The 26,407-nt window shown below is 37.4% G+C and overlaps 1 protein-coding gene across 4 annotated transcripts in view; it reads right to left on the bottom strand.

Annotated features, from left to right (window-relative positions):
- LOC148955789 (hexokinase-2-like) overlaps positions 1 to 26,407 on the bottom strand; it is a 149,874-nt gene that overhangs the window by 72,062 nt on the left and 51,405 nt on the right. For all 4 annotated transcript variants that reach the window (XM_089104258.1, XM_089104253.1, XM_089104274.1 and 1 more), the window contains exons 5-6: positions 10,378 to 10,560; positions 4,628 to 4,764 (exon numbers count right to left, since the gene is read on the bottom strand). In XM_089104258.1, coding sequence (XP_088960384.1) covers positions 4,628 to 4,764; positions 10,378 to 10,560 — 320 coding nt within the window. The remainder of the gene's footprint in view (positions 1 to 4,627; positions 4,765 to 10,377; positions 10,561 to 26,407) is intronic.

Genomic DNA, 26,407 nt, shown 5'->3' with positions numbered 1-26,407 from the left:
CTTGTCCAAAACAACAATAATAAATAAATCCCTCAGGCCTAAAGATTAAAGAAACCATAATGATTCTTAATTCCCCCTTCGTGAATCAATAATTGCCCCGCCGATTATGTAAATCAATTTCTCAGGTTAGGTTCGCCTAAAGATCAAAGAAGTCATGTTTGTTTCTTAATTCCCCCTTCGTGAATCAATAATTTCCCCGCCGATTATGTAAATCAAGTTCTCAGGTTAGGTTCGCCTAAAGATCAAAGAAGCCATGATTGTTTCTTAATTCCCCTTTCGTGGACCAGTAATTCCCCCACCGATTATGTAAATCAATTTCTCAAGTTAGGTTAGCCAAACAATCTCATAACATTCGCGTCGAGCATGTACATTCTCACTGACAACGAACCATAAAACAGGAACATAAATTGCTGTTGACATCCATAAATGTGAGAAACTTCCTGTTTTTTCATTCTCACTGACAAAAACCATAAAACAGGAACATAAATTGCTGTTGACATCCATAAATGTGAGAACATTCCTGTTTTTTCATTCTCACTGACAACGAACCATAAAACAGGAACATGACAAAACAGGAAACACATGATCTAACTGTTTCCTTGAAACTCATAACATTCGCGTCGAGCATGTACATTCTCACTGACAACGAATCAAAAAACAGACATAAATTGCTGTTGACATCCATAAATGTGAGAAAGTTCCTGTTTTTTCATTCTCACTGACAACGAACCATAAAACAGGAACATGAATTGCTGTTGACATCCATAAATGTGAGAAAGTTCCTGTTTTTTTATTCTCACTGACATAAACCATAAAACAGACATGAATTGCTGTTGACATCCATGAAAAACATCAAATAAATTGACCGACACACATAACAATCCAATAAAACATCCATAAAAGTGATAAAATTCATTTTTTTTCAAGTTATAAAATTCCTGTTTTTTCATTCTCACTAAGAAAACCATAAACCACGTGGTAATGTTCGGAGTATAATATAGCCTTCTACTTTCGACTATTAAAAAGGGCACAAGCCACTCCAATTTCCAATTGAATGAGCCCTTTTTGAAGTTTCTACGACAACTTCTTCGATAGGAAGTGCCCTGCTCTAAAGGAAAAAATAACAAATAATACATTGTGCCAACATCGTTCTTATATGCCCTCAGGGCATAACTTAAAACCCTTGCCCCGAGGGTTGTGGGGGAGTGTCTTCGTCAAAAACATATTTTCTAACTGGAAATCAACTACGTTGAACAGAATGGTTATCTCAAAATTTTGATTTGATGTGTTTTGGGGAATGATGGGCGTGGGGGGGGGGCTAGTTGCCCTACAATCACTTTCAACTATTAAAAAGGCTCTAGCCACTCCAATTTCCAATCGAATGAGCCTTTTTCGAAGTTTCTACCACAACTCCTTTAATACGAAGTGCCAGGGTATGGAAACAAAAAAAAAATACATTGTGCCAACATCGTTCTTTACTTAGGCAGCGCTATTGCGCTGCCTATGAAACATAGGTTTCCCTGTCCTTTAAGGACGTTCAAATGAGTCGATATTTTTTTATGTGTGAAATCAAAGCAATTTCTATATAATCGAAATCTCTTAATGAATCAAGAACGACAAAATAGGAACACCACCGAAGATCAAAATACTCCAACAAAATCAGTTTTGTTTCTGTTAAAAATCAGTGAATCAAACAGTTCGTGGTAACGAACTGTAAGTAAGGAGCGACCCGGTTCAATGGTAACCGAAACTCTAAAAAACGGAATTTTGATACCAATAGATACATCAAAAGAATCAGATTTTAATGCTGATGTCAATTATATAATCTTTATCATGTTTAGTCTTACCCATAAAAAGTTATGCACCTGAGAAAATTTGGCTGATTTTCGAGAAAAGGGGGAAAGACCCCCTAAAAGTTATAGAAACTTAATGAAAATCACACCATCATATTCAGTGTATCAGAGAACACTACTGTAGAGGTTTCAAGGTCCTATCTACAAAAATGTGGAATTTTGCATTCTTTTTGCCAGAAGAAAGATCACGGGTGGGTGTTTATTTATTTGTTTGTTTTTTTTTCTTTTTCCCAGGGGTGATCGTATTGACCCAGTGGTCCTAGAATATTGTAGGAGGGCTCATTGGAACGGAAATTAAAAGTTCTAGTGCCCTTTTTAAGTGACCAAAAAAATGGAGGGCAACTAGGCCCCCTCCCACGCTCATGTTTTTCCCAAAGTCACCCGATAAAAATTTTGAGATAGCCATTTTGTTCAGCATAGTCGAAAATCTAATAAATATGTCTTTTACGATGACTTAATTCCCCTCAGTTCCCAGGGGAAGGGCTGCAAGTTATGAACTTTGCCCATTGCTTACATATTGTATAGGTTATTGGGAAGTATCCAGGCAATTTCAGGAAGAATTTTGTTCTGGTAGGCGGGGGGCTGAAATCGGGGGGTACTCGGGAGAATCTTTCCGTGGAGGATGCTTCTTTGGGGTACGAGATATTTTTATGAAGGGGGCACCGGATTCCCAAGCATTATTTAAAATACGATCAGAAATTAAATTTTAAAAAACAAGTTTTTTCAACTGAAAGTAAGAAGCAACATTAGAACTTAAAATGAACAGAAATTATTACGTATATGAGGGGGTTCTCCCCCAAGTCAATACCTCGCTCTTTACGCTATAGTTTTTTTTAGTGCTTTCAAAAGAGCTATCTATTCTAATTAACGGCCTTTGTGATTAGGGGGTTATTTTTAAAGAATTGGAACAAAATTTGAACTTTACCGTAAAGAGCGAGGTATTGACTAGGGGGCAAAACCCCTAATATATGTATTAAAAATATATGGATATAGAAGTTGGTTACGTAAGTTAATTCGTAGGTTACGTATATTTATTACTAATAAAAACGTTCGTAAATAAAATTCAACAAGTTTCGAAAAAAGCCATTTAACTAAATAAAAGTAAAATTAATATGCAAATTCCGTTTTAATTATTCATGCACGGTGAGCCAAAATCAAAACCTTCATTAATTAAAAAACGTTCACAAATTAAATAAAAAAAACAAGTTTTTTAAACTGAAAGTAAGGAGCGACATTAAAACTTAAAACGAACAGAAATTATTCCGTATATGGAAGGGGCTTTCCCCTCCTCAACGCCTCGCTCTTTACGCTAAAGTTTGACTCTGTCTCAAAACTTCATTTTTTAAAACAATAAAAACTTTGGCGTAAAGAGCGAGGCGTTCAGGAGGGGAAAGCCCCTTCCATATACGGAATAATTTCTGTTCGTTTTAAGTTTTAATGTCGCTCCTTACTTTCAGTTTAAAAAACTTGTTTTTTTTTATTTAATAATAACAAAATCCAAAGTCATTTGGATGCAATTTACTAACCATAAAAGAAAACCATGGTAGAATGATAATAGACTTAATCCTAAGCCAATCAAATCAATTTTTCTTTGTTTTTTTTTATCTAATTCCTTATCAAATACAATATAGTTATCAAATTACCTTCTATACAGAACTGATTTCATTTAATTCAGTTTATTGAAATCAAGTTCCATGAGTCGTATTTATATTTATAGAGGGAATTATCTTTCTGTATATATTTACTTTTGCTATTGGTTTTCTGCATTAATATGTACGAAACGATCATGCTAATGACACCTTTTAGCATCTCTCAAATTTGTCTTTGAAATTTTGAGCCACGAATCTCAACACCCGAGTGCTCACCACTATCAAGCTTGTGGTCAAAACAAGATTAACACAGCTACAGCGTCAACAATAGATTTCATGCAGGCAAGAAATTTTTTTTTCAAATCAAAGTTTAGAGGGTGAAATAGATGTAGCGTCTAGACGAGTGAAAAAAATGATTACTACTACTACTACTAACAAATCACCGCAGTAACAAGCCGCCTGAGGCCAGCACAGCTACGCAAGCTCCTCCTCCACCCCAATCTATTCAAAACCTCCCTTTTTACACCCGTCCACGAAGTTCCCATTTCCTTTAAATCTTTCTTTATGACGTCCTCCCACCCCAGACGGGGAAGACCTGCTTTCCGTTTAGCCCTAGACAGGTGGCCGAAAAGAACAATCTTCGGCAATCTATCATCCTTCATCCGCAGAACGTGCCCTAGCCACCTAACCCTTTCTTTTATTTTAGCCCTAGAGAGCGATATTGAACCACATTTTTCGTATAGCCTATTGTTTGAAATACAGTCAGTCAGCCGGGTACCCAGAACAATCCTTAAGCAATTTCTCTGGAAAACATCCACCAAATCTTCATCTGCTTTTCGGAGCGTCCAAGCTTCCGAGTCATGTCTGACCACTGTCGTCTTTGAAGTTTCCAAGAATTTGATATTTGTTGGCAGACGCATCATCCTATTCCTCCAAACTTTTTTTTACTGTGAAAAACACCCTTAGCCTTGGCTATTCTACTTTTAACATCTTCACTGCTCCCACCATCTTTACTAATAATACTACCAAGGTAAGTGAAGCTGCCCACCTGATCAATCTTTTCATTACCCAACGTCACCTTTTTCCATAAAGTAAAGAATAGTTATGTTTTTTTCCTGCGGTTGAATTTTTCTACATAAAGCATGCCTAATCTAATTTTTTTTAATGATTACTATGTGAAATTACCTCTTTGATATCTCCATGGGTCCCCTCCCATTTTTCCATTCTGTCTACTCGTTCTATATAGCATGCATTAGAACCGGTTCCGATGATCAATCCAATGGCACACTTTCTGTCAAGAAAGGCTCCCTGCACCAAAGTACCTAAATAAAGAAAAAAGTAAGTTAAAAATGAGATGTGCTAGAATCGAGAATCCTGACAAGAAAAAAAGAAAGAAAAAATGAGCCGAAATAGAGCTTTGAAGTTACTATTCTTTTTGGCAGTTTATTCAGAACCCTTTTGATACATTAACAAAAATAATGTGGAAAAGCACAAATAGAAGTTAAATACATCATTTATTCAGCAAAAATAAAGTTCAAAGATATGCAAAACTCGCGTCAACGAAAGGTCTTTATAGATATTAAATAAAAAAGTAAGTTTTTTCAACTGAAAGTAAGGAGCAACATTAAAACTTCAATCAACTGAAAGTAAGGAGCAACATTAAAATTTAAATCAACTGAAAGTAAAGAGCAACATTAAAACTTAAAACAAACAGAAATTATTACGTGGATGAGGGGGTCACCCCCTCCTCAACATCTCGCTCTTTACGCTAAAGTTTGAAATTTTGTCCCAATTCTTTAAGAATGATGCCTGAATCACAAAGGACATTCAATTAGCATAAATCGCTCTTTTAAAAGTACTAAGAGAAAGTTTAGCGCAAAGAGCGAGATATTGACGAGGGGTGAGCCCTCATATACGTCATAATTTCTTTTCGTTTGAAGTTTTAATGTTGCTCCTTACTTTTAGTTGAAAAAACTTACTTTTTTATTTAATTCCTGATCGTTTTCAAATAATGCTTGGAAATCCAGCTCCGTCTCCATTGAAAATTACCTTCCTCCATGAAAAATTCCTCAATGGAAAGATCCTCCCATATAACCCCCCCCCACCAGAAATATCCCCCTTCAAAACGTATGTATACGTTCCAATAACCAATACTATATGTAAACATTGGGTAAAGTTCCTAAATTGCAGCCCTTCCCTTGGTACTGTGGGGGGGGGGGTAGTCATCCTCAAAGACATATTTATTACATTTTTCAACCATGCGGGACAAAATGCCTATCTCAAAATTTTGATCGGGAGACTTGGGGGAAAAAATGAGCGTGGGAAGGGGGCTAGCTGCCCTTCAACATTTTTGGTCACTTAAAAAGGGCAGTAGAACTTTTGATTTTTGATCAAATGAGCCCTCTCCCTATCTTCTACAATCACTGGTTCGATATGATTACCCCTGGGGGGAAAAATAAAAAGTTAACACACATCGGTGTTCTGCATCTTTCGTCTGGCAAAAAATGCAAAATTCCACATTTCTAGGAGCTTGAAACATCGACAGCGAGGTTCTCTGGCATGATAAAAATAAACAAAGGGTTTTAATGCATATGTATTCTTTTTGCATAAATTTAATCCAGCCTTGAGCCCCTCCCCTGCCGTCTCTTCGGAATTATAAGACTAATAGTGGTTTGATTTGGTCGTATTAATAGGCGTCACATTTGCATGCAGTCTAGAATAAAAAATGTTACTTGTGTTTTACTTGTGTCTACCTAAATGAGTTACAAAAAACAACTAATATTATCCTATTATCTAATTTTATAATTATTTAGGACAGACACAATTTATATTACTGCAGACAACAGACAGCGTGAATTTTCATAATTGCTATGTACATTTTTCTTTTGTTAGTTAATAAAGGCAAAAAGTTTAAAACATTACTTTCTTGGAACTATGGACGACTAAAACATTTATAATTTTTTAGAATTAATAATGAAATAAATTAGTCCTGCCTGTGTATATTGTTTCTATGGTGAAAATCCTTTAGCATAATGAAAAAACAGCAATCACTTAAACACAGTGAAAAAGGATAGCCGTTCCCCAATGCTTTTCTTCCTCATTTTTTCTCATCATATAAAAAGGTTATGAAGAATATTTAATTGACAAATATTTGTCGCCAGAAATAGATAGCAGATAAACATAAAAAAGGGCATAAGAACTGAGTGGTATAATGGAAAGATAGGAGACCTTGCATAAGTAAGACCATATTACCCAATAGACTAGTAAATGGATCAGTTAAGGAGCCCCCAAGATCCAAGAGTCTATCTTTCTACCTTAAGGTAAGCACTTCTTTTAAATTTTATTTAAAAATCCTGCCATTAAAACAAAATAAAAATACAGAGAAACAGGTATGATATACCAATAAGACAGTGGAAAACAATAAACAAAATACTTTTTTCCTTAATAATAGTAAAAGTCTGGATATTTTGACTCCGCATCCTGAAACTGAAATAAAAAAAGAAACAAAAACAAAACAAACTATACTAGCTTCAACAATACTTATAAAGAAAAGGTATAAAACAAACAAAACACGAACAATAAAAACTCACATCTTAATAACGTCCAACATGATAATTATCTACATGCACAATTATCAGAGGCAACCTAATTTATCCTGCTTTGCCATTTTGTTGCCTGGCCTGATTTAGTTGGAGAAAAATGTTAAGAGCTAAAAAATAGCCCTTATAGTGACTATAATACCGGTTGTTACCCACCAAAGTCCATCCCTTCATGCGCTCACATATTCAAATACTTTTCCTATATTATCAGTTATTCTAATCCGTGACAATGAATTTTTTTATTAGATTTTGTTGATATTTGCATTTGTTGGCTATATAAAAATATATTTCATACACGTGACGACGCAGAATTATCTGCTGCTTGTTGGAGAAACCCTATTAGACGTAGGGATGCCATTTGTACATTTTCCTGCCCAAATGCCGCATCATTGACCTTGCGTATACGTGTCTAATTCACGCCCACTTTTGGGCGTGGATTGAGCATGTTTCTGCCAAAAAGACGTTTTTTGTATAGCGTATGTTTTACTCCTGCTAAATTTACAGATGTATTTCTGACTCAAACAGCTACCGTCAGTGATTCCATTGTTGTCATATGTCATTAGTAGTTAAAAAAATATTAGCTGAATTAAATTGTCATATTTCGAAAACGCTGAGAAACAGAGCGTTTTATTCTTTGTTTCTAAATCTTTAGTCAATTTTCCTGGAATTTTATTAAAAGACTTCAAGAACTCTCCTTCTTTTTATTTAACAACAAGGGTTAGATGCAACAACGGGTAAACTATTTGGCTATATTTTCCAATATATACCGAAGGAGTTACGTGATTCGCTTCAGAAATTCATCACCAAAATAAACCAACGGAATTAAAGTATATTTCTAACACGGAAGAATAGGACAGTAATCTCTCTTTTGCTCTTTGCTTTACCTGCTTTAAATAGCCAATGCTATTAAAACACACTCTTTAAAACGGAAGAATAGGATAGTAATATCTCTTTTTCTCTTTGCTTCAACTGCTTTAACCAACAAATGCTATTAAAGTACACTTTTTGACACGGAAGAATAGGATAGTAATCTCTCTTTTTCTCTTTGCTTTAACTGCTTTAACTAACAAATGCTATGAAAGCACACTTTTTAACACAGAAGAATAGGATATTAATCTCTCTTTTTCTCTTTGCTTTAACTGCTTTAACTAAAAATACTATTAAAGCACACTCTTTAATACGGAAGAATAGGACAGTAATTACTCTTTTTTGAAGTTGCTTTAACTGCTTTAACTAATCAATGCTATTAAAGCACACTTTTTGACACGAAAGAAAAGGACAGTAACCTCTCTTTTTTTTCTTTGATTTCTGCTTTAACTAATCAATGCTATAAAAACATACTTTTTAAAACGGAAGAATAGGACGATAATCTCTCTTTGTCTCTCTAGCTATAGTTTATTTAGAATTAGGCATAGTTCCTATCCTGTTTAATCAGGTTTATAGCTAGCAGCCAATCAGGAATTAAGGGCTGGGCACACATAGCTGATTTCGGGAACTGATTTCCAAATCAGCGCCGATTTTAAAAGAAATCGGCGTCGATTTAAGCTTGAAAAATTTTATACTTTTCGGCACCGACTTACAAAATCAGCGCTGATTTTCATCATGATCTTCACAAAAAAATAGGGATACAAATAAATAGTCAGCCAGAGGTATCTGTCGTGAAAGACCCCACTACTGAGCTGAGAACTAAATTGAGAACTAAGCTGAGATCAATCAAGCAACTATTAATAAACTCCAGTTGACTATTTGTGCAGTAAATTTTTGCGCAGTAAATTTTTCTTTCAACAAATTTTTCTTACCGCTATCGTTTGTCCACTGATGCTGAAATAGGTTTCCGAAGTCAGCTACGTGTGCCTAGCCCTTAAAAGTCTATGAAGTGAAACTCTTTAAATGTTAACATTAATCTTAATTTTACTGAAACCATAGTTACTTTTTCCAAGTGCTAGGATGGAATCGAACTTCAGTGGGGTATGGCCCACATCCAGCATGAAATAGATGCTTAGGGAACTGAGTCCCATAAACTAACTTTGAAAGGTTTCTGAAAACCATAAATAATTATCTTGGCATAGTTCATTCTGACATAGTCAAAAATGATGAACCTTTCTGTCTTTTTTCGCCTTTTGTTTGTTTTTCTTTGTCCCTCCATTCTTGGCCATAGTTTTACGGGGTGGAGGGGGTAATTTGATGTTGGATTATTTGTTTTGTTTTTTTGGCTTTTGTTGGATTAATAAAAGTAATAAATCTTTATCCCCTCAAAACAAAAATTTGGGAAAACAAGAGCATGCTCCCTCCCTCACTGAAAAAAAGGAACTGCTCCCCCAGTGCCAATGCTTCCAAAATTCTGTCGAGAAATACTGTCTCAAAAACCATTGCAAAATACGTAGGATGCTTCTGAAACTCCTGCTCGGCTGCATAATTAATTCGGGGCCTATAGGTTTACCTTGATCGTTGCATGGTAATTTAAGCATAGTCAGAACTACTCATAGGTACAAAATCATTTTCCATATCAGATAGCAAATTCAAACTAGAATTGCTTGTCTTCTTGCAGTGAAGGTGTTTCGACACCTTTGACATCAACCAAATCAATCTTTCTAATGTGCAAAGCTTAAAAAACTCTTACTTTCGTTCAGTTTTTAAGTTATAAAAATTTTAGATGCACATTTTCATTTTGGCTAAAAGGTTTACACATCATCAGATATTAAAAGAATTGAAAAGAATTTAAAAGAATTGCACAGAAGGCTAGCCCCAGGGGAGGCCTAATCATTTCCTATGAGAAGGGGTGGAGATTGGAAAAGGTGTATTTTACCCCTATTTTTGTTTTTTCAGGGGGAGGGGGCTTGGACTAATGTTTGGGGCGAAAAAAAATTCTTAGATGCAGGTTGGTCACGCGGTAGTTTCATCACTAATCGTATGATTTTTTTTCGTACTTGGACTATTTTTATGCAATTTACAAAATGTGCTGATTCGGAGAGAATTGGAAGAATGGTTTGACAAAAGTTTTTAAAGGGAGAAAAACCGTTGTACCGACTAGACAAGGCAGTTAAATGTAGGTTGGGCAACATTAACGGCCATAAAACCTTGCGGGATGTGTAGAATGTTGTATATATGAATAAAATAGCCTATGTGCTTGAAAACACGTATATTTCGTATGAACAAATATTATCATATCTTATATTTCAAAATGTAGCGGGGCGGGGGGATTTCTTTCCTTATTTTATTTCTTTAATGGAAATACTAAAAAAGGTATCTTAATCAAATTACAAAAGAAAATGTTTTTCAAAATCTTCCCCAACCTCTCCTCCCTAACTAACGCAACTGCACTGAGGGCCACCTTACCTGTGGTGTCATTCAGAACCGCAACTACTTTGACTTCTAAATCAGCCCTTCTTTGGATTGCTTCATTCAACATTTTCACAGCATCCTCTCCAACAACCCCCGGGCAGTTGAAAGATTTTGTCCACGACACCAAAATACCAACATTAAGATCTTGCTGAGTCATTGGAAATGAAAATGTAAAGCCTAAAAAATAAAAAGCCTAAAAATGAAAAAAAAACTAAAAAATGTTAGGCCCACCGAAGAATCTATTTAGGCATTTTGTAAGACGATCTAGTGTAAGGCAACCTAATGTAATGTTGATTAGGCATTTTACGTTGACGATCAGATTTTAAATTCCGAAAGTGACTTTTTGCATTCTAAGATTTTTGATTATCATCAACAATCTTAAACTGAAGACCTAGTTTTCACAGACAATAGTTTTAGTTCTATGGTCACTATTGTTATTCTGTGGACATTCTATTGACACTAGCTTTAATTCTCTGATCTACTTTTATTTTGGATTGTTGGACTTGCGATCTTGCAAGAAGTAAGATTGAAATTGAATTTACCAGAGCGCCCACCAAATTTTAATTTTGCAGGAAGGGAAAAATAAAATTATAAATATTTGATCGTACAAACAAGTCACAGTACAAATCAGATAAGAAGATAAAACTAAAATTTTATAGAAATATATAAACAGTTTAATAGGCAGCGCGCTAGCGCTGCCTAAGTAAAGAACTATGTGGGCACAATGTGTTATTTTTTGGTTCTTTAGACCCGGGCACTTCGTATCGAAAGAATTGTCGTTCCTTCGATACGAAGAAATAAGCCCTTCGAAAAGGGCTTATTCGATTGAAACTTGGAGTGGCTAGTGCCCTTTTTAATAGTCGAAAGTGATTTGAGGGCAACTAGCCCCCCTCCCATGCCCATCATTCCCCTAAACACATCCAACCAAAATTTTGAGATAGCCATTTTGTTCAGCGGATTTTGTCTCCAAATCTAAAATTTGTTTTTGCGGAAGACACTCCCCTATAACCCTAGGGGCAAGGGTTTTAAGTTATGCACTGGGGGGATATAAGGTTTGTATAAAAGGCGTTGTAGTAGGAACTTCAAAAAAGGCTCATTCGATTGGAAAATCAAAGGGCTAGTGCCCTTTTAATTGTCGAAAGTGATTGGAGGGCAACTAGCTCCCCCCCCCACGCCCATCAATCCCCCAAATACATCCAATCAAAATTTTGAGATAACCATTTTGTTCAGCGTAGTAGATTTCCAGATAGAAAATATGTCTTTGAGGAGGACACTCCCCCACAACCCTCAGGGCAAGGGTTTTAAGTTATGCTCTGGGGGCATATAAGGTTTTTATAGAAGGCGTTGTCGTTAAAACTTCAAAACAGGATCATTCGATTGGAAATTAAAAGGGATAGTACCATTTTTAATATTCGAATGTGATTGGAGGGTATCGAGCCCCCCCTCACGCCCATTAGTTCCCCTAACACAACCAGTAAAAATTTTTAGATTTCCATTTTGTTCAGCGTAGTTTATATCCAGATAGAAAATATTTTTTTGAGGGAGACACTCCCCCACAACCCTCAGGGCAAGGGTTATAAGTTATGCCCTGGGGGCAAATAAGGTTTATATAGAAGGCGTTGTCGGAGAAGCTTTAAACTAGGCTCATTCGATTGGAAATTCAAAGGGATCGTACCCATTTTAATTCTCAACAGGGTTTTGAGGGCAACTAGCCCCCCCCCCCACGCCCATTATTCCCCCAAATACATCCAATCAAAATTTTGAGATAGCCATTTTGTTCAGCGTAGTTGATTTCCAGATGGAAAATATGTTTTTGAGGAGGAGACTCCCCCACAACCCTCAGGGCAAGGGTTTTAAGTTATACCCTGGGAGCATATAAGGTTTTTATAGAAGGCGTTGTCGTAGAAACTTCAGAACAGGCTCATTCGATTGGAAATTCAGAGGGCTAGTGCCCTTTTTAATAATCAAAAGTGATTGGAGGGCAACAAGCCCCCCCCCCCCCCGCCCATCATTCCCCCAAACACATCCAATCAAAATTTTTACATAGCCATTTGGTTCAGCGTAGTTGATTTCCAGATAGGAAATATGTTTTTGAGGAGGAAACTCCCACAGAACCCTCAGGGCAAGGATTTTAAGTTATGCCCTGGGGGCATATAAGGTTTTTAGAGAAGGCGTTGTCGTAGAAACTTCAAAACATGCTCATTCGATTGGAGATTCAAAGCGCTAGTATCCTTTCTAATAGTCGAAATTGATTGGAGGGCAACTAGCCCCCCCATGCCCATCATTCCTTCAAACACATCCAATCAAAATTTTGAGATAGCCATTTTGTTCGGCGTAGTTGATTCCCAGATAGAAAATATGTTTTCGAGGAGGACACTCCGCCAAAACCCTCAGGGCAAGGGTTTTAAGTTATACCCTGGGGGCATATAAGGTTTTTATAGAAGACGTTGTAGTAGAAACTTCAAAACAGGCTCATTCGATTGGAAATTCAAAGGGCTAGTGCCATTTTTAATAGTCTAAAGGGATTAGAGGGCAACTAGCCCCTCCCCCACCGCCCATCAGTCCCCCAGACATCCAATCAAAATTTTGAGATAGCCATTCTGTTCAGCGTAGTTGTTCTCCAGATAGAAAATATGTTTTTAAGGAGGACACTCCCTCACAACCCTCAGGGCAAGGGTTTTAAGTTATGGCCTGGGGTAACATAAGATTTTTACAGAAAGCATTGTAGTAGAAACTTCAAAACAGGCTCCTTCATATGGAAATTCGAATAGCTAGTGGTCTTTTTATCAGTTGTAAACTTAGAGGGGGCATCAAGCCCCCCCCCCACGCCCATCATACCCCCAAATCCATGCACTAGAAGTTTTTATCGGTTCATTTGTTCCTCGTATTTTATTACCACATATAAAATATGTTTTTTAGGCGGACAATCCCCCACAACCATAAGGACAAGGATTTTAAGTCATTCCCTGGGGGCATATAAAGTTTTTATTGAAAGCGCTGTCGTAGAAACTTCAAAAGGGCTCATTCGATTGCAAATTCAAAGGACTAGTACCCTTTTTAATAGTCGAAAGTGATTGGAGGGCAACTAGCTTCCCCCCCCCCGCCCATCATTCCTCCAAACACATCTAATCAAAATTTTGAGATAGTCATTTGTTCAGCGTAGTTGATTTCCAGATAGAAAATATGTTTTTGAGGAGGATACTCCCCCACAACCATAAGGGCAAGGGTTTTAAGTTATGCCCTGGGGGCATATAAAGTTTTATTGAAAGTGTTGTCGTAAAAACGTCAAAAGGGCTCATTCGATTGGAAACTGAAAGGCCTAGTGCCCTTTTTAATAGTCGAAAGTGATTGGAGGGCAACTAGCTTCCCCCCCCCCGCCCATCATTCCCCCAAACACATCTAATCAAAATTTTGAGATAGTCATTTGTTCAGCGTAGTTGATTTCCAGATAGAAAATAGGTTTTTGAGGAGGACACTCCCCCACAACCCTCGGGGCAAGGGTTTTAAGTTATGCCCTGGGGGCATATAAGGTTTTAATAAAAGGCATTGTCGTAGAAACTTCAAAAAAGGCTCATTTGATTAGAAGTTCAAAGGGCTAGTGCCCTTTTTAATAGTCGAAAGTGTTTAGAGGGAAACTAGCCCCCCCCCCACGCCCATCATTTCTCCAAATACATCGAATAAAAATTTTGTGATAGCTATTTGTTCAGCGTAGTTGATGTCCAAATAGAAAATATGATTTTGAGGAGGACACTCCCCCACAACCCTCGGGGCAAGGGTTTTAAGTTATGCCCTAGGGTCATATAAGGTTTTTATAGAAGGTGTTGTCGTAGAGACTTCAAAACAGGCTCATTTAACTAGATATTCAAAGAGCTACTACTCCTTTTAACAGTCAATATGATTGAAGGAAAACAATCCTTCCCCAAGCTAATCTTTTCCTCAAACACATCCAATCAACATTTTGAGATAACCATTTTGTTCAGAATAGTTGATACCCTTATAGAAAGTATGTTTTTGAGGAGGAAACTCCCCCATAACCCTCAGGGCAAGGGTTTTAAGTTATGCCCTGGGGCATATAAGGTTTTTATAGAAGGCGTTGTGGTAAAACTTCAAAACACGCTCATTCGATTGGAAATTAAAAGGGCTAGTGCCCTTTTTAATAGTCGAAATTGATTGGAGGGCAACTAGCCCCGCCCCACGCCCTTCATTCCCCCAAAAACTTCCAATCAAAATTTTGAGATAGCCATTTTGTTCAGCGTATTTGATTTCCAGATAGAAAATATGTTTTTGAGGAGGACACTCCCCCATAACTATCAGGGTAAGGGTTTTAAGCTATGCCCTGGGGGCATATAAGGTTTTTATAGAAGGCGATGTCGTAGAAACTTCAATACAGGCTCATTCGATTGAAAATTCAAAGGGCTAATACCCTTTTTAATAGATGAAAGTGATTGGAGGGCAACAAGCCCCCCCCCCCCAATCCCATCATTCCCCAAAACACATCCAATCAAAATTTTGAGATAGCCATTTTGTTCAGCCTAGTTGATTTCCACATAGAAAATATGTTTTTGAGGAGGACACTCCCCCGTAACACTCAGGGCAAGGGTTTTAAGTTATGCCCTGGGGGCATATGAAGTTTTTAAAGGCGTTGTCGTAGAAACTTCTACACAGGCTAATTCGATTGGAAATTCGAAGGGCTAGTACCCTTTTTAATATTTGAAAGTGACTCGAGGGCAACTAGCCCCCCCATGCCCATCATTCCTTCAAAAACATCCAATCGAAATTTTGAGATAGCCATTTTGTTCGGCGTAGTTGATTCCCAGATAGAAAATATGTTTTCGAGGAGGACACTCCGCCAAAACCCTCAGGGCAAGGGTTTTAAGTTATACCCTGGGGGCATATAAGGTTTTTATAGAAGACGTTGTAGTAGAAACTTCAAAACAGGCTCATTCGATTGGAAATTCACAGGGCTAGTGCCATTTTTAATAGTCTAAAGGGATTAGAGGGCAACTAGCCCTCCCCCCACCGCCCATCAATCCCCCAGACATCCAAACAAAATTTTGAGATAGCCATTCTGTTCAGCGTAGTTGTTCTCCAGATAGAAAATATGTTTTTAAGGAGGACACTCCCTCACAACCCTCAGGGCAAGGGTTTTAAGTTATGGCCTGGGGTATATAAGGTTTTGATAGAAGGCGTTGTCGTAGAAACTTCAAAACAGGCTCATTCGATTGGAAATTCAAAGGGTTAGAGCCCTTTTTAATAGTCGAAAGTGATTGGAGGGCATCAAGCCCCCCCCCCACGGCCATCATACCCCCAAATACATTCAATAAAATTTTGAGATAGCCATTTTGTTAAGCGTAGTTGATTTCCAGATAGAAAATATATTTTTGAGGAGGACACTCCCCCACAACCCTAAGGACAAGGGTTTTAAGTCATGCCCTAGGGGCATATAAAGTTTTTATTGAAAGCGCTGTCGTAGAAACTTCAAAAGGGCTCATTCGATTGCAAATTCAAAGGACTAGTACCCTTTTTAATAGTCGAAAGTGATTGGAGGGCAACTAGCTTCCCCCCCCCGCCCATCATTCCCCCAAACACATCCAATCAAAATTTTGAGATAGTCATTTGTTCAGCGTAGTTGATTTCAAGATAGAAAATATTTTTTTGAGGAGGACACTCCCCCACAACCATCAGGGCAAGGGTTTTAAGTTATGCCCTGGGGGCATATAAAGTTTTTATTGAAAGCGCTGTCGTAGAAACTTCAAAAGGGCTCATTCGATTGCAAATTCAAAGGACTAGTACCCTTTTTAATAGTCAAAAGTGATTGGAGGGCAACTAGCTTTCCCCCCCCCCCCCGCCAATCATTCCCCCAAACACATCTAATCAAAATTTTGAGATAGTCATTTGTTCAGCGTAGTTGATTTCCAGATAGAAAATATATTTTTGAGGAGGACACTCCCCCACAACCCTCGGGGAAAGGGTTTTAAGTTATGCCCTGGGGGCATATAAGGTTTTAATAAAAGGCATTGTCTTAGAAACTTCCAAACAGGCTCATTTGATTGGAAATTCAAAGGGCTAGTGCCCTTTTTAATAGTCGAAAGTGATTAGAGGGCAACTAGCCCCCCCCCCCACGCCCTTCATTCCCCCAAACACATCCAATCAAAATTTTGAGATAGCCATTTTGTTCAGCGTAGTTGATTTCCAGATAGAAAATATGTTTTTGAGGAGGACACTCCACCACAACCCTCGGGGCAAGGGTTTTAAGTTATGCCCTAGGGGCATATGAGGTTTTAATAGAAGGTGTTTTCTTAGAAACTTCAAAACAGGCTAATTTGGTTGTAAATTCTGCGGGCTAGTTCAGTTTTTAATAATCGAAAGTGATTGGAGGGCAACTAGCCCCCCCCCCCACGCCCATCCGTCCCCCAAACACAACCAATCAAAATTTTGAGATAGCCATTTTGTTAAGCGTAGTTTACTACCAGATAGAAAATATGTTTTTGAGGAGGAAACTCCCCCATAACCATCAGGGTAAGGGTTTTAAGTTATGCCCTGGGGGCATATAAGGTTTTTATAGAAGGCGTTGTCGTAGAAAATTCAAAACAGGCTCATTCGATTGGAAATTAAAAGGGCTAGTACCCTTTTTAATAGTCGAAAGTGATTGGAGGGCAACTAGCCCCGCCCCACGCCCTTCATTCCCCCAAAAACTTCCAATCAAAATTTTGAGATAGCCATTTTGTTCAGCGTAGTTGATTTCCAGATAGAAAATATGTTTTTGAGGAGGAAACTCCCCCATAACCATAAGGGCAAAGGTTTTAAGTTATGCCCTGGGGGCATATAAGGTTTTTATAGAAGGCGTTATCGTAGAAAATTCAAACCAGGCTCATTCGATTGGAAATTAAAAGGGCTAGTACCCTTTTTAATAGTCGAAAGTTATTGGAGGGCAACTAGCCCCCCCCAACGCCCATCATTCCCCCAAAAACATCCACTCAAAATTTTGAGATAGCCATTTTGTTCAGCATAGTTGATTTCCAGATAGAAAATATGTTTTTGAGGAGGACACTCCCCCACATCCCTCAGGGCAATGGTTTTAAGTTATGTCCTGGGGGTATATAAGGTTTTTAAAGAAGGCGTTGTCGTAGAAACTTCAATCAAAGCGCATTCGACTGGAAATTCAAAGGGCTAGTGCCCTTTTTAAGGCGTTGTCGTAGAAAATTCAAAACAGGCTCATTCGATTGGAAATTAAAAGGGCTAGTACCCTTTTTAACAGCCGAAAGTTATTGTAAGGCAACTAGCCCCGCCCCACGCCCTTCATTCCCCCAAACACATCCAATAAAAATTTTGAGTGAGCCATTTTGTTCAGCGTAGTTGATTTCCAGATAGAAAATATGTTCTTGAGGAGGACACTCCCCCACATCCCTCAGGACAAGGGTTTTAAGTTATGTCCTGGGGGTATATAAGGTTTTTAAAGAAGGCATTGTCGTAGAAACTTCAATCAAAGCGCATTCGATTGGAAATTGAAAGGGCTAGTGCCCTTTTTAATAGTCAAAAGTGATTGTAGGGCAACTAGCCTCACCCCCCGCCCATCATTCCCCCAAACACATCTAATAAAAATTTTGAGATAGCCATTTTGTTCAGCGTAGTTGATTTTCAGATAAAAAATATATTTTTGAGGAGGAATCTCCCCCACAACGCTCAGGGCAAGGATTATAACTTATGCCCTGGGGGCATATAAGGTTTTTATTGAAATCTTTTTGATAGCCAAAACTAATTGGAGGGCAACTAGCCTCCCCCCCCACGTCCATCATTCACCCAAACACATCCGATCAAAATTTTTAGATAGCCATTTTGTTTAGCGTAGGCTAGTTGATTTCCAGACAGAAAATATGTTTTTGAGAAGGAGACTCCCCAACAACTCTCAGGGCAAGGGTTTTATGTTATGCCCTTGGCACATATAAGGTTTTTATAGAAGGAGTTGTCGTAGAAACTTCAAACAAGGCTAATTCGATTGGAAATTCAAAGGCTAGTGCCCTTTTTAACAGTCGAAAGTGATTAGTAATATTTTTTGTTGTTGTTGTTGTTTAGACCAGGGCACTTCGTATCGAAGGAGTTGTTGAGGGAACTTTGAAAGGGGCTCATTTGATTGAAAATTAAAAGGGTTGATGCCCCTTTTAATAGTCGAAAGTGATTGGAGGGCAACTAATCCCCCTTCCACTCCCCCCCTCCCATTTGCCCATTATGTTTAAAAACTAAATGTTGCCTTAAGATTAATTCAAAATGCATTGCAATAATGCTAATTCCCAGTAAGGCATCTAAGCAGTATCTCAAGAACGACTGGGGGTATTATGTTCAAACTTTCGAGGCTACTTCTGCTCTTAAAATTTAACCAAATCAAAATTGCGTACGTGTATCAAAGTTATCAAAGAAAGCAAAGAGATTTTTTTGTGAATGATATCAATTTTTTTACTTCAGGTCAACTAGAGGAAGTATGAAACTAAATTAAACAGTACTATTTTTGTCCAGATTTTTAAAATGGTGTATGTTGTTAAAAATTGCTGAAAATTTTTCTCCAGCATACAAATAGCAGGCGAAACTATAAAGTCTTAAAAAACGAAAAGATTTAAAGTGTTAAAGATTTACTGAAAAAAATATAAACGTTTGTACTTTTATAACTTTAATAAATCAAATAATTTTAAGATTTTGATTACTAAATATCAGTAAATGTATATTAAACTGACAATGCAGATTCATTTGTATTTTTTTCAGTAAAGGGCAAATTATGTTCTGGCCTTGGGAAGGCCTAGGGGTTTTGCGCCCAACTTATGTTAATTTCTGCTCCTTCTGAGTTTGGCTCGGTTATTTATTGTAATTCCTGCTCGTTTTGGGTTTCATTTATTTATCGATCCTGATTTGTGGTAGTTTCACGCTTGGTAGATTATTTGATTTTATTTTTGTTCATTTTTTGTTTAATGGAGCTATTTACTTTTCTTTGAAAAACTTATTTTGTGGAAAAAGTTTTTTTAATTAATTTATGTTCGTTTTATATTGACATAGTCTTTTCAGAGAAAAAGAAAATAATACTTTAAATCTTTTCGTTTTTTTAAGAATTTATAGTTTGGCCTGCTATTTGTATTGTTTGGCCTGCTATTTGCTATTTGTAGCATTAACACAGTGCATTTTGATTTAATCTTATGGCCACATTTAGTTTTTAAACATAAAGTCAATTGGGAGGGGGGGCTGGGGAGGGGGATTAGTTTTCCTCCAATCACTTTCGACTATTAAAAAGGGCATCAGCAGTTTCTATTTTCAATCGAATGAGCCCTTTTCGAAGTTCCTACGACAACTCATTTGATACAAAATGCCCTGGTCTAAACAACAACAACAACACAAAAATAATACATTATATCCACATCGATCTTTACTATAACAATGTCAAGCCTTCCAATTACTCTCGACTATTAAAAAGGGCACTTGGCCTTTCGAATTCCAATCGAATGAGCCTTTTTCGAGTTTCTACGACAACACTTCCTATACAAACCTTATATGGCCCCAGGGCATAAATTACAACTCTTACCCTAAGGACTGTGAGGGTGGTTGTCATCCTCTAAGACCTAATTTCCAGAACTTTGAACTACGTTACACAAAATGGCTATCTCAAAATTTTGAGGCGTGAGAGGGACGTTAGTCTTTCTCCAATCACTTTCAACTATTGAAAAAGGCACTAGCCCTTTCAATTTCCAATTAAATGAGCCCTTTTGAAGTTTCTACAACAACATTTTGAATAAGAACCTAATATGCCCACAAAGGGTAACTTACAACCCACGTCTGGTGGGATGGCGGGGGTTGTCATCCTCACAGACCTAATTTCCAGAATTTTCTACTACGTTGAACAAAATGGCTATCTGAAAATTTTGATTGGATGTGTTTTAGGGAATGATGGGCGTGAGAGAGGCGTTAGTTACCGTCCAATCACTTTCAACTATTAAAAAGGGCATTATCCCTTTCAATTTCCAATTGAAAGAGCCCCTTTTGAAGTTTTTACGACAACTCTATCGTGATGAACCTTATACGACCCCTTGGAATAGCTTGCACCCTTAACCCTGGGGACTCTCGGGGGTTTTTCATCCTTAAATGCATAATTCCCAGAACTTTCAACTACGTTGAACAAAATGGCTATCTCTAAACTTTCTTTGAATGTGTTTGGGGAAGGTGGGCGTGAGAGGGGGGTTAGTTACTCTCCACTCGCTTTTGACTATTAAAAAGGGCAATTTCAATTTCCAATCAAATAAGCCCCTTTTGAAATTTCTACAACAAAATTCTACATAAACCTTATATGTTGATTGGATGTGTTTGAGGAAATGGTGAGCGTGAGAGGGGGGCTAGTTGTCCTTTTCGACAAAAACCTTATATGCCCCCAGGGCATAACTTATAACCCTTGCCCTCAAGACTATGGGGAGAGCGTCCTGCTCAAAGGTATAATTTCCTGAACTTTAAACTTCGTGGAACAAAATGGCTATCAAGAAATTTTGATCGGATATTTTTGGGGAAATGGTGGGCGTGGAAGGGGTATTTGTTGCCTTCCAATCACTTTCGACTATTAAAAAGGGCAATAGCCATTTCAATTCCCTATCAAATGAGTCATTTCTGATGTTTCTACGACGACACGCTCAGTAAAAGCCTTATATGCCCCCAGGGCATAACTTAAAACCCTTGCCCGAAGGGCTGTGGGGGAGTGTCCTCCTCAAAAACATATTTTCTATCTGGAAATCCAAAACACTGAATAAAATGGCTATCTAAAAATTTTGTTTGGATGTATTTGGGGAAAAGGTGGGCGGTAGAGGGGGGCTAGTTGCCCTCAAATCACTATTCACTATTAAAAAGGGCAATAAACCTTCGGAATTTCAATTGAATGAGCCGTTTTTTATGTTTCTACGATAAAGATTTCAATAAAGACTTATATGCCCCCAGGGCATAACTAACATCCCTTGCCCTTAGGGCTGTAGAGGAGTGTCCTCCTCAAAAACATAATTTCTATCTGGAAATCCAAAACACTGAACAAAATGGCAGTCCCAAAATTTTGATTGGGCATGCTGGGTGACCTAATGGGCGTAGCTGAGGGGGTTGCTAAGTTTCAATTACTGTTGAATACCGATGAGAGCACAAATCACTACAACTTCTAATCGAATGAGCCCTTGTTGAAGTTTCTGTAACCACATTTTTAACAAAAACTTTATATGCCCCCAGGGCATAACTTACAACCCTTGTCCTGAGGGCTGTGAGGAGGTTGTCATCCTCAAAGATCTAATTTCCAGAACTTAAAACTACGTTGAACAAAATGGCTATCTCAAACTTTTTATTGGATGTTTTCTGGGGATTGATGGGCGTGGGGGGGGCTATTTGCCCTCCAATCACTTTCGACTATTAAAAAGGGTACTAGCCCTTTGAATTTCCAATCGAATGAGCCTGTTTTGAAGTTTCTACGACAACACCTTCTATAAAAACCTTATATTCCCCCAGGCCATAACTTAAAACCCTTACCCTGAGGGTTGTGAGGGAGTGTCCTCTTCAAAAACATATTTTCTATCTGGAAGACAACTACGTTGAACAAAATTGATATCTCAAAATTTTGATTGGATGTGTTTGGCGGAATGATGGGCGTGGGGGGGAGCTAGTTGCCCTCCAATCACTTTCGACTATTAAAAAGGGCACTAGCCCTTTGAATTTCCAATCAAATGAGCCTGTTTTGAACTTTTTACGACAACGCCTTCTATAAGAACCTTATATGCCCCCCAGGGCATAACTTAAAACCCTTGCCCTGAGGGTTGTGGGGGAGTGTCCTTCTCAAAAATAAGTCTTCTTTCCGGGAATCAACTACACCAAACAAAATAGCTACCTCAAAATTTTTATTAGATGTGTTTGGGGAAATAATGGGTATGGGGGGCTAGTTTCCCTCCAATCACTTTCGACTATTAAAAAGGATACTAGCCCTTTGAATTTCCAATCGAATGAACCTGTTTTGAAGTTTCTACTACATCGCCTTCTATAAAAACCGTATATGCCCCCAGGCCATAACTTAAAACCCTTGCCCTGAGGGTTGTAAGGGAGTGTCCTCCTCAAAAACATATTTTCTATCTGGAAAACAACTACGCTGAACAAAATTTATATCTCAAAATTTTTATTGTATGTTTCTTGGGGGAATGATGGGCGTGGGGGAGCTAGTTGCCCTCCAATCACTTTCGACTATTAAATAGGGTACTAGCCCTTTGAATTTCTCATCGAATGAGCCTGTTTTGAAGTTTCTACGACTACGTCTTCCATAAAAACCCTATGTGCCCCATTGCTTAACTTAAAATCCTTGCCTTGAGGGTTTTGGGGGAGTGTCCTTCATAAAAACCTATTTTCCATCAAGAAATCAGCTATACCGAACAAAATAGTGATCTAAAAATTTTGAGTGGATGTATTTGGGGGAATTATGGGCCGGGGGGCAGTTGCCATCCAATCACTTTCGATTATTAAAAAGGGTACTAGCCCTTCGAATTTTCAATCGAATGAGCCTGTTTTGAAGTTTCTACGACAACGCTTTCATTAAAACCTTATATGCCCCCAGGGCATAATTTAAAACCCTTGCCCTGAGGGTTGTGGGGGAGTTTCATCTTCAAAAACATATTTTCTATCTGGAAATCAACTAAACTGAACAAAATAGTTATCTCAAAATCTTTATTGGATGTCTTTCGGGGAATGGTGGGCGTGGGGGGGCTAGTTGCCCTCCAATCACTTTCGACTATTAAAAAGGGCACTAGCCACTCCCATTTCCAATCGATTGAGCCCTTTTCGGAGTTTCTACGACAGCTCCTTCGATACGAAGTACCCGGGTGGAGAAAAAAACCAAAAACACATTATGCCCACATCGTTCTTTACTTAGGCAGCGCTAGCGCGCTGCCTATGATTTCCGTTCGTTTTGGGTTTCATTTATTTATCGATGCTGATTTGTGGTAGTTTCGAGCTTGGTAGTTTATTCGATTTTATTTTTGCTCATTTTTTTTAATGGAGTTCTTTACTTTTCTTTGAAAAACTTATTTTGTGGAAAACGTTTTTTTAATTAATTCTTAACTAGTCAATACAAAGAAAATCATTAATGAAAATTTAACATATGATATCGAATTTTTGCCAAGATCTGTTATTATTGACTATCGGGTTGTAGAATCTCGTGTTACAAAACGGTAGTCTTGATTGCGACAAGTTTCAAAGAAGGAGCCTTCGGTCTCGTGACTCCTTCATTCCCCTAGAGTTTTCAATATTTAATTTCTCATCATCGTTGCAGCTAGAGCTACTAAAAAGAAACAAGAAAAAAAAATACAAAAATTGTAAAATTTATTAACTTTATGGAAGCTGATAGACTATTGAGAACCGATAACAATAATCTAACACAGCTGGTACTCATTTTCTCATCACGTGAAGAAAATGCCCTATACTTAAGAATTCGAAGTGAAACATTGATCCTGAGGAAAGAAGAATACGACTGGAAAAAGGAGGAGACCCAAATTGTAGATTTTGGTCTTTAGTCCCTGAGACTTTTCATCGCCTCATTTTTAGCTGCAATAGTGCTTCTAAGTTAGCAAACAAAACAAAAAATATTTTTTCAAGATTAAAAATAAAGACTGACATATGTGAGGTACTTTTCATCAAGCTGCTAGGAAATGAAGAAGAATCCTTACTACGATAGATAATTCGTTTATTAAGGTGGAATAATATAGTTTAGAATAATTCACTTGACCCTGAAACCTGCTTCAGTTGGACTAATTGGACCTATTACTGGAAGGAAGAAGAAGAATATTCGTAGCAAATAAATAAGCGAAAAATTTTGTTTGAAGCCGAAAGGAGACTGTTTTTAGACTCCAAGTGCTGTTTTTCCGAAGAAGAATAAGCCTTATAAATTAGTGCACCTTAATTATGGGCAACAGCTGAGCCACGAAACGTTTTGCGACGGCTGCTAAAAAGATTCACGACTTTCTTGACATACTTCTCCGAATATTGAGGTAGTACACGTCCGACACTGAGTAAACGTGCGACAAAATGTGCAAGAAATATATATTAAATGGTGGTATACGTATAACGGAAAAGATCCGTGCCTGTTTATGAGCTGCGTCATATCGACTATTTTGTATTTACGGAAAACCGTTCCGAAGAGTAATTTAACTCTTTTACACTGTACAAAATCGCACATACAGTGTATTACAGAGGTTGTCGAGATTGTCACACCTTCAATGTCTTTTACAATTTATGATTCAATGTTATTGTTTCCAGAAAACAAAATTCCGGTTTGAGTCCGGGTATTGTACAGTGCATGAATACTAAACATCAGAGAAGAAAAACTAAAAAGGATATGAACCTGAGCAGATAATTAAAGAAGGTTATGTGTCTCGCCATCCTAAAGCTTTAAATTCCAAATTAGGTATGAAAAGTATTGAGAATGTTTACAACTAGGGTGCTTAGAAACAATCATTGTGATTTAAGTTTAACAAAAATAGTTTATACATACGTTATTTTCTAGTTTTGATGATCATAGTGGTAGAATCTCTGGACGTCTGCCAGATATCAGGACTACAAAAGGGGGACTGCTCTATTATCTCAACAGACTCTGTGGCTGAATTGACCCCACCCAACATAATTACCATTATTTTTAAGCTGATTAATTTTGACTAGACTTCAATTTCGTCAATATTAATCATTCAGTGGTTGAGACTCAGCTATACCCATTTAGTGATAGTTTTGTATTTTGCTTTAGATTGAAAAATACGCCAAAAACTGGTTAAAAATTGTTAAAAAGGATAACTTTGGTATTTTCTAAGCAAATTAAATCATTCCCTAAGAAGGGGTCTAAGTTAAATCGTAATTCTGGTACGGTGAATGGATAGATATAAAACTATTGAATCCATTAAATTATTATTAAAATTTAACAAAATTAAAATAAAATTATTTAATAAATTAGATAATTCAATCAAGAGGTTTTACCTAATTCAATCTCACTGAATAAAAACTGATTAGGCAACCACAGCTGTGAAAGCTACTTCAATCAATAAATCAATAAATCAATAAATTTATTAATAATAAAAAAAAAAAAAACAATACAATTACAAACTTAAAAATTTAAAAACACCCAAGAAGCTAAGCTTGTAAAGGGCCAACAGAATAAATAAGACACTATTATAAAGCACAAAAAAACAAAAAAAAAAAAAAAAAAAAAAAAAAAAAAAAAATTAGATAAGAGACATTTATGAAAATAGGAGAAATAATAGGAGAAAATAGGAGAATTATTTGAAATATATTTAATGAAAAAAAAAAAGAAAAAAAGACATAAATGTGGATAGAATGCAAAAAATGAAGAAAAAAGGGGGAAAATACTATACTGGAAATACCCAGCGAGAAAGTGCCTCTGCAGAAAGAGATAGAGGGACATCAGGAGGGATGGAGTTCCATAGTAAAATAGATTGATAAACAGGAGACCTCTGACCTGCTGTCGATGAACGCTTAGGTAAAATGAACCTGCGATAAGAGCTACGTAAAAAAGAAGAATACCTACCTGAGCCTGACAGAAAGAAAAACTGCTGCAGAGATGGTGGGAGTCTACCTAGAAAAGCAGAATGTGCTAAATAAAGGTAACTTTTACCCACAATACGATCCAGTGGAGCTATTCCAGTATCATTATAAAGATCAGAGGAAGGGTAAAAACGAGGAAGAAGAAAAGTAGCCTTCACTGCCCTATTTTGGGCTCTTTGAAGTGAGCAGAGAAGAGATTTATTAGTACTACCCCAGACAGAACAGCAATAAGAAAGGTAAGGAAAAATAAAAGCATAATAAAGAGAAAGCATAACATCAGGGGGAAGAAATGAGTTAACCCTGTATAACATTGAAGATTGGCGGAGGACAAGGGAACGGGTATGAGTTATATGGGGTTTAAAAGAAAGAAAACAGTCAAGATACACACCAATAAATTTCACTATAGTAGCTTGCGGTATAATATCATTCCCATAAGTCA

Source organism: Artemia sp. Qi Xiang Cuo, chromosome 2 (assembly GCF_049724085.1).
Source record: "Artemia sp. Qi Xiang Cuo chromosome 2, ASM4972408v1, whole genome shotgun sequence".
Lineage (NCBI taxonomy): Eukaryota > Metazoa > Arthropoda > Branchiopoda > Anostraca > Artemiidae > Artemia > Artemia sp. Qi Xiang Cuo.
Note: the sequence above shows the minus strand (reverse complement) of the source record. Positions and strands in the feature narration are given on the sequence as shown.